Here is an 18,103-nt window from a genome sequence, read left to right on the forward strand (position 1 = left end):
TTGCTTTTGTTCTCTGGCGTTTTTCTTTTGCCAGCGTGGTTCTCTTTTCCTCAGCAACCTGTGCGCCAGTTTTCACAGCGCGACGCCATGATGCTCTGTCATGTGCCTCTGTCTCCCAGGTGGCTGGGTCTATGCTGAACGCCTTCAGAGAAGCTTCGAGGGTGTCCCTGAAGCGCTTTCTTTGACCACCTTGCGAGCGCTTTCCTTCGTTTAAGTATAAAGTAGACCTGTCATCGTAGAATTAGATCAAGAGTTAGAATTAGATCTAGGCTTCGGAGCTTTGCGTGCAAGCGTGGAGCCTTCGCTCTGCGCATGCGTTCCGTCTTGTTTCATGTAAACATGTCAATTTGGGGTATTTGGACGTCTAAATTCGCAGATATTTATGTAAAAATGCTTTTGAAACACAAATTTGAAGGTTAATTTTATTAAATAATGAAATCAATTGACTATATTTTATATTATCATGTGTCAAAGTAAAACAAAATATTCGCGCAAAGTGTAGTTCTTAAAATTAGAATTCGAACTAGATCCTTTCAATGTTGTCTCATGTAAACATGACCTAGATACATAATAATACTTTCATAGAAATGGGCAACTTTTATTTTATGGTCTTAAGTTTGTTTTAGGACTTCTATACATACGTTACGGTTCCAGTTAGTACCCAAAGAGCATTTATAAGTTTTATCAAGATTTATCAAACGGTTTTGATTTCTATGCGAGACATACATACGCCTTACTTTCTGAGTCCGATATCTCTATCTCTATCTATCTATCTATCTATCTATCTATCTATCTATCTATCTATCTATCTATCTATCTATCTATCTATCTATCTATCTATCTATCTATTTATCTATCTATCTATCTATATCTATATCTATATCTATATCTATATCTATCTATCTATCTATCTATCTATCTATCTATCTATCTATCTATCTATCTATCTATCTATCTATCTATCTATATCTATATCTATATCTATATCTATCTATCTATCTATCTATCTATCTATCTATCTATCTATCTATCTATCTATCTATATATCAATCTATCTAGCTAGCTATCTCTCTCTCTCTCTCGCTCTCTCTCTCTCCCTCTCTCTCTCTCTCTCTCTCTCTCTCTCTCTCTCTCTCTCTCTCTCTCTCTCTCTATATATATATATATATATATATATATATATATATATATATATATATGTATAATTTAGTACAAAAAAATAAATACGTTTTTGCTCTAAACAAGACACACAGGTTGAATGACACACCCTGACACATTCAATGTGTAATACCTGACACATCATAACCTAATAGATGTGTAGACCCTAATACATCATAACCTAATAGATGTGTAGACCCTGACACATCATAACCTAATAGATGTGTAGACCCTGACACATCATAACCTAATAGATGTGTAGAGCCTGACACATCATTGATAAATGTGGAGTGCTTGACCCATCATATAACCACAACACAAACGCATAAAAAGCCATCTACTTACCATCTTGAGGAATAGTCTCCGTGGCCATTATATACTCACACGTAGCATTGACAATTAATCTCCAGTTTTTCAAATCATCAACGTGCTCGTCGGGCACCTCAACGCTCTTCATTTTGTTGTGATGAATACTTTGTTATTGAAACAAAAATACTACACAGAACTACAAATCTGACTTTCGTCAATAAAACATTCTTAATAAATCCGTTTCTTTAGGATTTTACAGTATCAAGATGAATATTTATTAAGAAAAGCCTAATCACAAACACCAAAACGGATTATTTCAGAGACATTTTAAATAAGTTCTTTTTTCAGAATTTCATGTGGTGTAATCAATGTTGCATATTCTCTCAGAATTCGATATATTTAATGTTCCTGTTCGGAATTTGATGTTATATAATTGATATTATCTTTCAGAAATTGATGCAATAGAATTGATTTTCTCTTTCAGACCTTGATTCTTTGCATATGTGATGTTTATAGTGAAGTTCAGTTGTCCACTATATACTTTTTTAGGTTCACTGTTTAGAGAGTTTGATTCATTCTGAATAAATTCTAAATAAACCCAACAAATGATTTAGAAATAACCCAGAATGCCTCTACACGTTTTCTTAAACAGTTTCCTCAGGAGTTCAGTGCTAGCCTCAAGGTTCTCAAGAATCTGTAAAAAAAAAAAATTAAACAAATGACTAAATCAAATATGAATGAACTGAAATTACAAACACACACATACAAATACACACACACAGAAAAAATAAGTTTGCCAAATTTTTTAATAAAATTATTTCCGTCCGACATTTTTTTTTTTTTTTTGGGTCAATTTCGTGAATCTCAGAATGCAATTAAAAAATTAGCACCTCTTGTGTAAATGTCAAGGCCGTTCTGAGAGTGCTTAAAAGTCCAAAGACAATAAGGCTCTTATCTTATCTTATAAAATACAGACGTTACTTCAAAAAAAGAAGATGATTACGTCCTACGTGTCATGCATTCAGTCATGCATATTAACCAATGACTTAAATTCTGCCAAGTCACTGGTTTTCCTGGCTAGCTCAGGCAACCCATTCCATGCTCTAATAGCACTAGGGAAGAAGGAGTATTTGTTCAAATTTGTCCTAGCATATGGGACGAGGAATGTGCCTTTATCTTTGTGTCTTTCTGAGTATTTTATTAAATTTTGTTTTTGTATTTGAAGATTATGGTTCAGTGTTTTATGTATAATTGCTACTTTACTTTTGAGCCTTCTGTCCTGAAGGCTTTCTAAATTTAGTGATTTTACTAAAGGTGTTACTCTAGTCAAAAAGTAAATATTCGTTTGTCATGAATCTCACTGCTCTATTTTGTGTCTGTTCCAGTTTCTTAATGTTTTCTTGAGTTGGGGGCTCCCAAACGGAGGATGCATATTCTATTATTGGCCGAACCAAAGCCGTGTGAAAATATAGTTTTAAAAAAGTAAAATAGCCTCCTAGCTATGTATAGGTTCAGTCTATTGTTTCAATAGTAAGTTATGTATAGATCACAGATTAGTTATAATAATATAATAATAATAACTCGTCAATATTTATTAAAATTAACTTATAACATAGGTTGCAACTTATTCAGGCATTAATCGTTCTTGTAAGAGACATAAGAGTTGATTGCAACAAAGATGAAGACACATTTCTTATTCCATATGCTAGGTCGAAATCGTACAAGTGCTCCTTCTCCCCGTAGTGCATTGGAGCATGGAATGGGGTTGCCAGAATCAGTAAGGACAACTAAGGACTTGACAGAGTCATTGATTAGCATTGCATGACTAGGTTGACACATGAATTGCTAAGGACGTATACATCTTCTCTTTATAAGATAAGATAGATAAGATAAGATAAGATAAGGATTTAACGCAGCAAAATGAATTGTGAAATGAACCTTCGTGTCATAAATGGAAAAAACTTTTTTTCCTTAGCTGTTTGTCCGAAGGTTTATGAATGTAGTATTTCCCGTGGCTACTCAGCCCCAGCTGTGGCCTACAGATTTCTCCACACCCAGTGCAGGCATAACAATAGTCCGCCGATGGTCAATTTAGATTTTCTTTTCGTCGCCTACGTCTGTCCTCGGCAGCGGATTTTCGTTTGGTCTCAAATGTGAAGCCCGCGGCCTGTATAAGTGACCTCAATATACCCTCTATAATATTCTAGATTAAGTCCCACGACTTTGTAACATTCCGATTTCGGAGCATTGTTTGTTTGTGGTGTATTTAATTTCTGATTTAATTTGCGCGATATCTTTAACATCTACATTAAGTTCGAGAAGCTTTCCATCAGCTGAAGAACTCCAAGAAATCAAGGGAAATAAGCACCGACACCAAGATCAGGCTCTTCAGCACCCTTGTTGGAGCACAGGCCTGGAGAACCTGTCAACACCATGAAAGAAATTCAGGTATTCATCAATATCTGCCTGAGGAAGATCCTCATGATCCGCTGTCCAGACAAGATCTCGAACGAGGAACTGTGACAAAGAAAGAAAGCAGCAGCCCATTGGATGGCTGCCTGGTCGTGCGGTTTGCTCGCTGGACTGTCGTTCGGATTTATCGACGGTCGAGGGTTCAAACCCTGCCCGCTCCCATCCCCCGTCGTCCTGCGGGAGGTTTGGACTAGGAAGTAAACTATCTTCAACTCTGAAGGAACATCCGAATTATGTAAAACAAACAAACAAACATTGATGTAGATTTCCTACAGAGACGCAGACCTGCATCCAGCATTACAAGACAAGATATCACCGGAAACAGGAAGAAGGGTTCGGCCCAGAAATACACGAAGCAGATGCCAAGCAGATGGGCAAGACGTGGGGACAGAACTAAGACGCCTGGATGGAGCTGGATGGTGATGTACAGGGGACCACAGGCTGAGATGATATTCATATAGAAAGAAGTTTTAAACAGGTCGTTACGTTCTTTAACTTACTGAAGTATTTGGTCTGACTTAGCTCCTGGGGAAGCAAGATCCCAAAGAATGTAGTTTTTATCTTCTTATCTTATCTTATAAAATACAGACGTTACTTCAGAAAAGAAGACGATTACGTCATGCATGTTAACCAATTTTTGTGAGTGAATTGTGTAACTGCCACCAGTTTGTGTACATGATAATTATCGTTTATCACGTACAGCCTCGTGGCATGTACACATTTAATTGTTGTTTTTACAGAATCTTCCTACTTTACGGTGTCTACTCAAAATCAATGTCAGTTTTCAACTGGACTGATTCACTCGACACACAAACAGAACTTGAAGCTAAGGATGTCTTAGTGTGTGTATAGTGGAACTGTTTCATTGTTGGGCTGCTGCACGACTGATTAATCAGTGATTATATGATTAACCCGGATGATGCAATTAATGCGGAAAGTTGTTTTTTTTAAGTCCATCAAATTTTTCTGTAGCTAGGATTAATTTTCTGTACATACTGCTACTAGTTGTGGAAAATAGGTCACAAGAATGAGGTTCAGGTAAGCAATATTGACTTTTTGTATGACCAAGCTCATTCCGTCTGTTTGTCTGGGGAAAATCTTATATAATCTTATCTTATATAATCTTATCTTATATAATCGAGTACACGTACAATCTCATTATATATATATTGGACTCGTGACAAGCGTTATTTATAAATTTGTTAATTATGAGCAGAGCTTTTTTTGTATAAAAATAGGTGCAGGTACTCAGTGATTAGGTGCCGGTACTCAATGATTAGGTGCCGGTACTCAGTGATTAGGTGCCGGTACTCAATGATTAGGTGCCGGTACTCAGTGATTAGGTGCCGGTACTCAATGATTAGGTGCCGGTACTCAATGATTAGGTGCTGTTACTCAGTGATTACGTTCCGTTACTCAGTGATTAGGTGCCGGTACTCAGTGATTAGGTGCAGGCACTCAGTGATGGATTGCCTAACTTTTAAGTACTAATATATTAATAATAATCGTTAAAATACAAGAAAAATATATAAAAAATTCCCCACATTGAAAAAAAAGCCCTGGTTACGAGAATGCGCGTTCTCTATGACATCATTGTTATACTTGTTTCAAAAGTATCAATATTAAATGAATGTAAAAGTATTCCTGCTCTAGACCAGCGGTTCTCATCCTTTTTAGCTCGGCGACCCCCTACCACGATTCCTCACTAGGCGGCGACCCCCAACTGTACAATTTATTTCATTCATAGGACTGTGTAAATTTCATTTTGCTAATTTTATATAATCGTCATCAGCACGTAGGCGGACATGCATGATGTATTTACATATAATCTGAACACAGCAATAGCTTTAAATAAGTAATTGTATTTATTGTAAAATAATTTTGTTGTTAGATTATTTTTTTTTTTAAGTTTATGACTTTTATTCATCTACTTTTCTAGTGCATGTTTATTATGTTAATGCAAACTTAAGTGACAATGTGAAAAGTAGGGCGGGGCATGGAAAACGTACATTTGTTAATACAGTTGTCACCCTGCCTTGCACCAGTGCTCTAGATGCGCACTAGCGCACTGTTGAACGTAAACAGGAAGACACTAGGACAGAGAGAAGAACAGTGCATCAGGGATTGTGAAGAGTCTGAATGTTTGGGAAACTAAGAAGCCAGCTTTTGGTGCTGCCTGAAGGTTGTAGAAGGGACCTGGAGGGAAGCGGGGAAGGCTGTCGTTGGTCCACATTCGGGTTGCTGTCTAAAGGACTGGTCAATTAGTAGCAAGACTCTGGGGAAGTTGAAGAATGTTATGTGTTTACCCTAGTGAATAAACACCTGTCTTTATTTCCTGTTAAACTGTGTTGAGTTGCCTGCCTTTACGTTGAGTGCCTAGCCTAGAGTTACAACAGTACAGTGAACTGCATTGCAATAAAAATATTGTTGCGACAGTGTTTGCAAACACGCCAACGTCAGTACAAGCTTGGTTCTGTTTCCCCGGATGCGGAATTCTCCTGGTAGTTAGATCATAACGAATGTAACCTTCAGTATCAAGTTCTCTTTCTGAATTGAGTCTTAAAGATATGTTGTCGGAAATAGAAGACAACGCAAAACAATTTCAGAACGGGATATGACTGTAAACACCTGAAACAGAATTGTGTAAATGAAATGGAAAAAAAAAAATCAGCTGTATTGTGATTGTGACAGTTTCTTCGTTGCTAATATATGTCCATGAATCATAGGCCTGTAATGAGTTTGAATGACTTTTGGTGACACGGTACTCAACGTTCAAATCCAGTGAAAAAATTGCAATGTAAAGTATATTGGTACTGTTACGAATCTCACTATCCAGGCTCTCTGCAAACTGCACCATACACCACCAACTTAAAGAACTTGACAAGTCAGGGCTCCAAAATAACGTAAAGGTTTAATGTCCATAAATAACAGCCAATACTGTACAATTGGCAGCACGTAGAACAGTACAAATAGCTCTGCGATAACAAATATCTCTCCAATAACACCGTTCCGCCGTATCAAGTCTTGCACTGGCCTCTCCGTCTCGTTCCGGGCTTGCACTGGGTTCAACAGTTCGGGACTGACTTCACACACTTGGGCTCGTTGTGTCGGACTCGATCACAGACCAAGATCAAGACGCCGTTCGTCTCAACTGTACTTGACAGTACTCCGCACTGAACCGTCGTAATGCTCCGTACAGAACCACACCGTTGAACTGTGCTGTAGTCGACCGTGTTCTGAACTCTTGTCGTGAACCTCCTTTCTGAACCGTCTTGACTGCGACACCTCCGCTCTTATATAGGGTCCCTACTGGCCTTCTCGAACCGGACAGAACGGCGCTCGACGTTTCTAGGTGGTCAGATGACTACAACTCTCGTGACGCCCCTGAGCTCTGTTCACGTCGGCGATCCTTCCCGAACTCTCTTGTTGACACTCGTCTCGGCCGATCGTCGTAACTCGTCACGGTTGACCGCTCGTCTAGCGCTGGCCTGGGGCGATTTGTGTCGGCTGACTACACACACACCACTACCCCTCTCTGTGCCACCACCAAGTTTATAACACTGCCCCCTCCTTAGATCTGTCCGTCCCGGACAGAATCAAGCTCATGACGTTGGCTGTGAAGTTTCATCGCTGCAGGCGGGGGTCGATCGGTGGCAGTTGGCTTGCCTCTTGAGCTTGACGGAGCCATCCATGTTGCAGTCAGCAATGGTCGCTTCCTTCTTCTCCTCCAGTTTGCCTTGGCCTGGTTTCCTCGCCGTCGTGCTTTCATCGCCATCCACGTGGAACTCAGAAAACGTTTTATTCTCCTCCAGTTAGCCTTCATCTGGTTGTATCGACCTCGTGATCGCATGGTCATCCATATTGCACTCAGCAAAAGTCGCCTTCTTCTTCTTCTCCGCCAGTTGGTCTTCATGTGGTTGCAGTGATATCGAGGTTGCATCGTCATCCATCTTGCATTCAACAAAAGTAGCCTTCTTCTTCTTCTCCGCCAGTTGGTCTTCATGTGGCTGCAGTGATGTCGTGGTCGCGTCGCTCTCTTGTCGTTCGGTATTGAGGGCAGCCGTTTGGCACATGGAGAGGTATAGGATGTAAGGGCTGGGGATACCAAGATCGTTGGCAAAAGAGGTGGCTTCATAGGGCTTTGCGAAGAAGGACTGGGATGGGCTTCAAATCCACAGGACATGGAATTGTGGGACAGGTCATCATCTTCAGCCTTGTCTGGAGGGCATACTTGTGGGGCAGGTTGGTAACACTCCTCGTGCAAAGGTCCCTCGTCTTCGGCTTCAGGCTCCATTCGGCTTTCTTCACCACCATCAGGACCTCTCTCTCTTGTCTCAGTATCGGGCCAATCGTTTGTTGGTTTCAGACCCTGTCGATGACTTTCGTCAACGTCAGACTGCCTTGGATTCTCTTTACCACCTTCAGGACTTTCCTCTCCAGTCTTGGCAGCTGGACCAACGGCTGTTGGGTACGGACCTGGCTGGTATCTCTTAGCTTGCAAATGTCCCTCAACAGCTTCGTCAGATCTCATTGGGTTCTTATGGTCACCATCAGGGCTTCTCTCGCTGGTCTTAGAATCTGGGCAAGCGTCAGTAGGGTCCCACCTTCGTACGCCACTTGCAACTTGCAAACGTTCCTCAGCAAAATGCTTGGACGCGGAGCAAACATTCACTTGATATGCCTTGCTGTTTGAGGTGCTCATATCAGGTACAGCTGCATCACAAGCTTCGTTCGAACTATGGGCAGCTTCCATTGTCTCTTCATCTGTCTCTTTCGGCTCCACAGGTCTGTACTCCCTGTTTTCAGGTTGACAGGCAGCACCACATTCACCAGCATTGCCGTTGTCACTGCATATTTCTTCAAAGCTTTGGGTGGCTAGTAGTTCATTGTTTAACGATGGCGCAGCTCCTTTATCTTTCATGTCTCCTTGGTCGTACGGGGTTTCTTCCAACACGTCCATCGTCTTCACCATGGGGCTCGTGATTTCCTTCACCGAAATATACATCTTTTCAAGCTTGGTACAGGTCTCTTCGTTGGACTTCTTCCATGTCGTATTCATAGCCCGCAACTCTTCCTTCCATTCATCTAGCTGTTTGTGCAAGAGCTCTCCTAAAGTTGGTTTAATTTCAAACAGATATGTGTCCGGATCTTCCCCTTCTTCCACAATGTCTTCTCGGAGGCGTGCTTGTAAGGTTTCCTTCTTTCCGCCATTCTTCAGCCCTCGTTCACGCAGTTCTCGCCTCAGTTCTATAACTTCAAGTTCGTACAGCAGTTTCAGACGAGCCATAGTAGATCCGATCCAATCCGATTCCGATCCTATCCCACTTCTGACACCAGTGTTACGAATCTCACTATCCAGGCTCTCTGCAAACTGCACCATACACCACCAACTTAAAGAACTTGACAAGTCAGGGCTCCAAAATAACGTAAAGGTTTAATGTCCATAAATAACAGCCAATACTGTACAATTGGCAGCACGTAGAACAGTACAAATAGCTCTGCGATAACAAATATCTCTCCAATAACACCGTTCCGCCGTATCAAGTCTTGCACTGGCCTCTCCGTCTCGTTCCGGGCTTGCACTGGGTTCAACAGTTCGGGACTGACTTCACACACTTGGGCTCGTTGTGTCGGACTCGATCACAGACCAAGATCAAGACGCCGTTCGTCTCAACTGTACTTGACAGTACTCCGCACTGAACCGTCGTAATGCTCCGTACAGAACCACACCGTTGAACTGTGCTGTAGTCGACCGTGTTCTGAACTCTTGTCGTGAACCTCCTTTCTGAACCGTCTTGACTGCGACACCTCCGCTCTTATATAGGGTCCCTACTGGCCTTCTCGAACCGGACAGAACGGCGCTCGACGTTTCTAGGTGGTCAGATGACTACAACTCTCGTGACGCCCCTGAGCTCTGTTCACGTCGGCGATCCTTCCCGAACTCTCTTGTTGACACTCGTCTCGGCCGATCGTCGTAACTCGTCACGGTTGACCGCTCGTCTAGCGCTGGCCTGGGGCGATTTGTGTCGGCTGACTACACACACACCACTACCCCTCTCTGTGCCACCACCAAGTTTATAACAGTACCCAAATGGTCATTCGACACGGGATTGAGACCGGAAGGTTGAGAACCCCTGCTCTAGACTAAAACATTATGGTGCATAAATATTACAGTATTCTGGGTTTTAGTAACTCCCTGTATTACACTGTAGAGCTATTAAAGTATTTTATCCGATGGTTTCAATTTGTCTGAGAACACTTTTCATCACCTTTTAATACTTTCTATCTACTGTTTACTGATAGCCTCCCCTTGCCAGTTTCACCAATACATCGTCTTATCTCCCTTTCACTGGCTTACCATTACTTTAGCACCAACAGGCGCATCAACTCTGTTCAACTTTGCATGACTTATGTATTCTGCCCCTTGACACGTAGTCAACCCATAAAACAACTGGCTACTTCTTGCAGAAAAGTCTGGCCTACTAGATCTATGTCTTCCTATGGAACGCCAGAAGTCAAATATTTATGGAAATAAGCTTTCTCATAACTTAGAGGCGGCCTTAGCAATACCGCGGGGCGCTGGGTGAGTGTCACATGCGAAGTCTAACCCCTAACTTATCTTATCTTATATAATACAGACGTTACTTCAAAAAAGAAGATGATTACGTCCTACGCGTCATGCATTTAGTCATGCATATTAACCAATGACTTAAATTCTGCCAAGTCACTGGTTTTCCTGGCTAGCTCAGGCAACCCATTCCATGCTCTAATAGCACTAGGGAAGAAGGAGTATTTGTACAAATTTGTCCTAGCATATGGGATGAGGAATGTGCCTTTATCTTTGTGTCTTTCAGAGTATTTTATTAAACTCAACTCAAAATATCCTTTTAAGAGCTTCAATGTTAATGTTAATAGATGCAGAAAAAGATTCAATATTGAGTTACAATCGCTTGTATGGGAAAATTGTTATCGAATAAATCCAGCACATAGTGTTTAAGTTTTAGAACGGAATGTTGGTACATTGGAAAACACGTTAATGAAATGTGATGCCTTTTGAATAGACCTGGGCACGACAAAGAAGCAATATCACATTTTATTCATAAACAGGTCACTAAAAAAAAGTTTGTTAAAAATAATTATTCCTCCTTTTTTGAAGCTGGTGACATCTAGCATAAAGAAACCATAATACAAACTCTAATTAGAGAATCACAATACTAGCTCTAATTAGAGAACCACAATACTAGCTCTAATTAGAGAATCACAATACTAACTCTAATTAGAGAATCACAATACTAGCTCTAATTAGAGAATCAAAATACTAGCTCTAATTAGAGAATCAAAATACTAGCTCTAGTTAGAGAATTACAATACTAGCTCTAGTTAGAGATATGATAAAGAAGATTCTAGTCCAGATAATGTTTTCTACCTAAGACGGTACGTATGTTGTTACTAACGTATATTTGTATATTTAACTCTAAGCGGGAATTTCGAATGACTTGTGCTCAAGATATAGATCTCCAGACCAAATTTAATTTTAAACTGATTATATTTGTGAAAATTATAACAGTCAAACCAGAGCGTGGCCAATTAACTGGTAATTGAAAATTTCTAGAAAATCGTTAGAGCCGCTTTTTAAAATGTCCGTGTCCACCCAGCCAGGCGGGCTTTAGATTTAGGTTCCACCCTTTGAAGAGTTTGCAAGCCAATAAGAGGAATTGGAAAAATCAAAAACTCCAACTAGACTTCTTTTCAACCTGAGCACCTATCTCTCCCCCTCTTTGTGTTGTCTCTCCATCCCCTCCCACACACACACTCACTTACACACTCCCACACTCACACACTGACACTCTGACACACTGACACTCCGACACACTGACACTCTAACACTCTGACACACTGACCTATTTAACCATTGCGCATGTTCACGAAATTGTTTCGCTTGTACACCATTGCACACGTTGTGGATGTTCCTTCAGAGTGAATCTACTTCCTAGTCCAAACCTCCCGCAGGACGACGGGGAATGGCAGCGGTCAGGGTGTAAACCCGAGACCATCGAGAAGTCCGAACGACAGTCCAACGCTTATCTTTGCTTATCTTTTCTTTATCTTTTCTTATCTTTTCTTATCTTTTCTTATCTTATACACTACAGACATTCCTTCAAAGAAGAAGATGTGTACTACAGGATGGTGGTGACAAAACAGTATCCATATCACGTGACCTCTTAAAGCGCTGGACCTTGAGCGTCGATTGAGTGGTGAAGAAGTATGATGCTTCGGGATACGTAGGCCCTCTCTTTATAACTGTGTCATCTATCAGTCGCGAAGTGACTTTGGATCATCTCATAGAAATGAAATGAAAGCCTGGGCATGAGCCATGGTCAGTCACCAATAGAGCAGCCCCCCCCCTTTCCCCCTTTTTAATTATATGGGAAAATAAAATTATTTTATGACTATTATTATAAACCAGATATAGTCTCCAAAAGTTGAATTCAACTCTAAGTAAATACAGTATTCATTTCAATAACCATACACCAACCTTACACAGATGCCAATGGAGGGAAGGTGGCTGAGTGGTAAAGCGCTTTGCTTCTGAACCAAGGAGTCTCGAGTTCAAATCTTGGTGAGAATAATGAACTGCGAGACTGGTAAGACGCCCCAGAGTCCACCCAATTTTCTAAAAGGTACCCCAGATACGTTAGACCCGGTGATTGGTCTTTGTGTTGGCCACATGACACCCTCGTAAATTGTCAGCAAAAAACAATAACGGATTAGCTTTATATTCCCTAAAAGTCTGAATGGAGTTCCATTTACTTTTTGCCTATAAAAGCTGTCTGTAACAAATTTATACTCTACATTGTTCTGTTTACGATATTTGCGACATTGACCAGGAATAACGAGGCTGTTGCGAGGCCGGCCCAACGACTAATCGCTTTTTTTACTTTCCTCGGCAGGCGCTTTAAGAGTTGGGGGTATTCCGGGGGGCATTTGGAAAACACGTAATTTTAAAAAAAAAATGTTACTGTATTCAAACCCGAGAGAATACGGTTATCACGTGGCCACCACGCCCCATCTAGATCAAGTAGTTACTGAAATTAAGCGTAGCAACACAAGGCTCCCACTCCGGCCAGTAGGAAAGCTGAGAATTGCAGGGACATGTCGGTTACAGCGCTAGAACGTCAGATAACAGAAGAGATTACAAAACGCGGGGGAAAATATGTAGGTCAGGCCACTTTTTTTTTTCTTTCTTTCCTCCTGCTTTACATTTGGACTTTTTAAGTCGGAACGCGGAATTTGGTTTAAGAGTACAGATTCCTGAGTTGTTGTTTTATTTTAATGTGCGATTATTAAAATACGGAACATCACGAGACTAAGAAAAAAATTACGGTGAAAAAAGAAAATTAACTATGACTATACTAAATGGAGATTTTCATAATGGAAGCAAATACATCATGAAACTTTTGTTGCATCTGGTGTACAGAACCGCGTAGTATTATAAGTAAATTATTATTAAAGCGGTGGGGTACCGAACCGGGAGGGTCCCTGGTTCGAACCCTAGTGAAGACTTGGATTTTTATTTTCGGGATCTTTGGGCGCCTCTGAGTCCACCCAGCTCTAATGGGTACCTGTCATTAGTTGGGGGGAAAGTAAAGGCGGTTGGTCGTTGTGCTGGCCACATGACCCCCTCGTTAACCGCGGCCCACAGAAACAGTTGACCTTTACATCATCTGCTCCATGGACCACAAGGTCTGAAAGGGGAACTTTTTAAGTATTGCAGAATTAAATTGCTTTGCAGTATCACTTGTATCACTAAGAAATTTTTATTATTTTTTTCTAGTTTGTTTCCTATTTTTCAAATCTTTCTCTTGTGTTTTTATTTGTGTACCATTAAATCGCCATCACATTTTTTCATACCGCTTACTCTTCTTTCTCTCTCTTACTGAATTTTTTCTTTTACCCCCTTTGATTTAACAACGTAAGCGGGGTCACGTCAAAGTGTCATCAACGAACAGACTACTGTGTTCAACTTTTGGTAATAAGATCCCCAAGATACACATTAACCAAGTGTACGATACAGCAGACGTGAAAAACATACTCTAGCACCAAATTGTTCCTGTTTGTAACAGGAACTTGGGGCTTGAGAAAAATGTTACTTCCTTATAATGATGTTGCCTGCAGAGTTTAGAATTTAAAATCAAATTCAATGAACTTCTAAATTTGCTGTCTCCAAGTAATGAAGATTTCTATTTAGTGACTCCGAAGATTTAAAGTCCTAAGTCCAGACGTCGAGGCGGAGACCAAATAAACCAGAAATCGAAGCGCACTGGCACTCTTGTTTCCCTGTAAAGTTTCTAAATCTGAAACTCACTTGTCAGAGGGAATAGCCTTGACCTTCGGAGAGGATTTTTTTTTTTAGAAGAAAAAGGAGGGGAGAGGAGGTACTTAAATAAAAATGTTTGACACAAGTGGAAACTTTTAACTTCCTGTACTGGTGAAACGATGGGTTCCTTGGAAATATAAAGACCACAAAATGAAGTACTTGGAAATGAAAAGACCACGAAATGTAGTACTTGGAATGAAAAGACCACAAAATGTAGTGATTGGAAATGAAAAGACCACAAAATGTAGTACTTGAAAATGAAAAGACCACAAAATGTAGTACTTGAAAATGAGAAGACCACAAAATGTAGTACTTGAAAATGAAAAGACCACAAAATGTAGTACTTGAAAATGAGAAGACCACAAAATGTAGTACTTGAAAATGAAAAGACCATAAAATGTAGTACTTGGAAATGAGAAGACCACAAAATGTAGTACTTGGAAATGAAAAGACCACAAAATGTAGAACTTGGAAATGAGAAGACCACAAAATGTAGTACTTGGAAATGAGAAGACCACAAAATGTAGTACTTGAAAATGAGAAGACCACAAAATGTAGTACTTGGAAATGAAAAGACCACAAAATGCAGTACTTTTGAAATGAAAGACCATAAAATGTAGAACTTGAAAATGAAAAGACCACAAAATGCAGTACTTGGATATGAAGAGTCTATAAATGATTTATTTAAAACCTAAAATTAATCGACTATAAGACTATTAAGTATAGAGCTTTAAAATGAAAAGAAAAAAAAAATATTATTTAGAAATCAAAAGACTACAAAAAGGACTACGAATGTAGGTCTATTACGTAAACATGAAAAGACTATAAAAATTATTTAGGGGGGGGGGGCATTTATAAAAAAATAAGAACGAAATAAAATAAAAAAATTTGCTTCCAAATACAAAGACTACAAATTGTATGTCCTTCCAACAAGACAACTCGCTCTGTGGTTTTCTATAGCGAGTGTGGTTAAGGATCGAAGCAATTGGTTGATCGTCTGATCAGCTCAAAGTCTGCCTCGTTCTCAAAACGAGGTTAAGTTGTCAGACTATAGTGAGCATTTGTTGCTATGCACTTGTGACTGGAAACGTCACTAATACATCGCTGTTGTTTGAGCAGTAATACTGAGGTGGAGAATTGTCGCCAAACTAAACAACCATGTGATTAGACCAACAAAATTATCTTATCTTATCTTATCTTAGTTGTTTTATTTTTTTATTTTTTTTGTAAAGTGTAGAAAAGGGCTTGACTTTCTCATTAAAGTTAATTGTCTTTTTTTTTTTCCTTTTTTTATCGCTTTTAATTTTTTTTTTTTATCTTTTTGTTTAAAATAGAAATTAATTGATTTTTTACTTCTTTAAATTGTGTTAGGAATTATTTATTAGTAACGTTACGTGCGTGCATCTCTATTCTTGTGACACCTTCTTGTTGTCTGTCTCTCTTTAATTCTCTCTTTCTAGATCTCTTTTATCTCTTTCTCTCACTGTTTCTTTTTCTTCTTCACAAACACACCCCTACGCTCTTCTTCTCTCTCTCTCTCTCTTTCTCTCTCTCTATCTTCCTCTCTCTCTCTCTCTCTCTCTCTTTCTCTCTCTCTCTCTCTTTCTCTCTCTCTATCTTCCTCTCTCTCTATCTTCCTCTCTCTCTTTATCTTTCTTTCTCACTCTCTCTTTCTCTCGATATATATATCTTTCTCTCTCTCTATCTTTCTCTCTCTCTCTCCATTACTCATTCTCTGACCCTCTTTGTTCATCTTCCTTTTTATCTCTCTCTCTCTCATCTCTATATTCTCTCGTTTTCTCTCCCTGAATGCAAAAGAATCTTAGGATCGGGGGATATCTGGCTGCCGCCCCTACTCGCCACTCGTAAACACCGCTTCTGTCAATTTATATTGACAATAATAATCGAGCAGTGGTCATGTGACCGGAAGAGGGCAGAAAGGGTGACAAATTATTGTTCTTGCTTGCCGAGTACACTCTGATCTACGCTCGAGTCTCTTTTATAGACGGATCTCGTCATATCTCGAAAAACTCTCGTCATATATCGTCAAATCTCGAAAAACTCTCGTCATATATCAACTTAAAAAGCCCTAGACTACATCGGGATTGGAACTCAACACCATTCAGGTAGTCAAGTTGCGTATTCCACTCGGCCAAACATACTCATTTATTATGTTTTGTTAATAAATTAAGATTCGGTGTGGGAAGGGGTACTCGGCATTACAAAAATTATAAAAGGGGTACAAATAGGTCAAAAGTTTTGGAAACACTGGACTAGAGTAACACTATTAGTAAAATCACTAAACTTATAGATGCTTCAGGGCTGAAGACCACAGAGTAGAGTAGCATTGGCTTAAAATTTCGAGGCCTCGGTTGAAGACACTGATGCACTCAAGTGCCCTAGTGCTATTAAGCATGAAATGGGTTGCCTGAATCTGCCAGGAAAACTAAAGACTTGTCAAAGTTTAAGTCATTGATTAACATGCATGACTAGATTGACCTAAGGACACGCGTAGGACGTAATCATCTTTTTTTGGTCAAGTATCGTCTGTATTTTATAAGATATACTTACAATTTCACTGATGTAATCAAGACGTAGCTTTACTACTTAAAGATATCATGCTTACTTTTTGTAATGTAATCATACATAAACTTCACTGATGTTTCTTAAAGTATCACTTCTAAGTGAGTACGTGTCAGCTCTTACTAAACACATACATGCTCACACTGAATGCTGTAGCCAATGCCATGGCCTAAACTACTTAAGACAAGGGAAGACAATTAAGCTGGGCATGACACACAAAGGGAAGTAACGAGGAACGTGATCTTGATGGGTCAAACTGAAAGTCGAGTAATCTAAACTTAACCAGCTCTCAACCGGTGATCACAACTGGAATAATTGGAACAGTGATTCTCAAACTTTCTCCATTAAAAACAACGCATGATTACTGCCCCTTTTAATCAACTCTTTTAGTTAGCTTATGAAAGCGTTACGGTGCGTTCTCAAGCCTTGGGAAAACAGACTTTCTATTATAGAAGTTTTCTGTGTCAGTTTTTTTTTTTTCAAATTAGTCTATTGAAAAATAATTTTGGCCGACAGAGATTTCATACTTGAAAACACCTGGCCATATTATCCATATTTCGCTACATAATGTTCATCAAGAAACTTATAGAACTTAAGATGTATTCTCAAGCTAGAAAGAAATAATGTTTTTAAAGTTGCAATCATTGATAATAATAGCAATTGTGCAGCTGCCTCACACACAACGGTCACGTGATATGCTTGGTTGATTCCAAACGGGTCGTAAGCTGTATAAAAGCGAGTAACTTAAACTTAAGGAATGTTTGTTTACGATTGGTGACATAGGTTCATTTCCGGTGGTCTTTCACCAAGAAATTTTAAACGATACCCAATTGGTGTTTAACAGATGCTTAGAGACGTTTAACCGATGGCTAAAAATCTTTAAACGATGTCTTTGACCCAAAAGAAATGACACCAAAGGTCAGTTATGGTCTGTAATATAAAAAAAAAGCCGCTCTGCTCATTTTAAGTTGACCAGAGCAACTGACCTAAGTATTTTTTCCCCACTAAATTGAAAGAGTCACGCTAAATCGAAATCATCATTTCATACATACTAACCTAAACACACAGACAGATAATGCTACAAACATACACAAGCTAGCGGAAACGCCCACACACGCTCAGAGTAATACACAGATTAAAGGAACGCAAACACACACACAGACACACAAACTAATAGAAACACTTGCAGTGGCTTATGAAAGC

The 18,103-nt window shown here is 39.7% G+C and overlaps 1 protein-coding gene across 3 annotated transcripts in view; it reads right to left on the reverse strand.

The window, feature by feature from the left end:
- The window catches only part of LOC106074231 (calcitonin gene-related peptide type 1 receptor-like), a 165,984-nt gene that overhangs the window by 123,174 nt on the left and 24,707 nt on the right, over nucleotides 1–18,103 (reverse strand). For all 3 annotated transcript variants that reach the window (XM_056003626.1, XM_056003563.1, XM_056003687.1), the window contains exon 2: nucleotides 1,504–2,161. In XM_056003626.1, coding sequence (XP_055859601.1) covers nucleotides 1,504–1,615 — 112 coding nt within the window. In that variant the 5' untranslated portion in view covers nucleotides 1,616–2,161. The remainder of the gene's footprint in view (nucleotides 1–1,503; nucleotides 2,162–18,103) is intronic.

Source organism: Biomphalaria glabrata, chromosome 1 (genome assembly GCF_947242115.1).
Source record: "Biomphalaria glabrata chromosome 1, xgBioGlab47.1, whole genome shotgun sequence".
In the NCBI taxonomy this organism is placed as follows: Eukaryota; Metazoa; Mollusca; class Gastropoda; family Planorbidae; genus Biomphalaria; species Biomphalaria glabrata.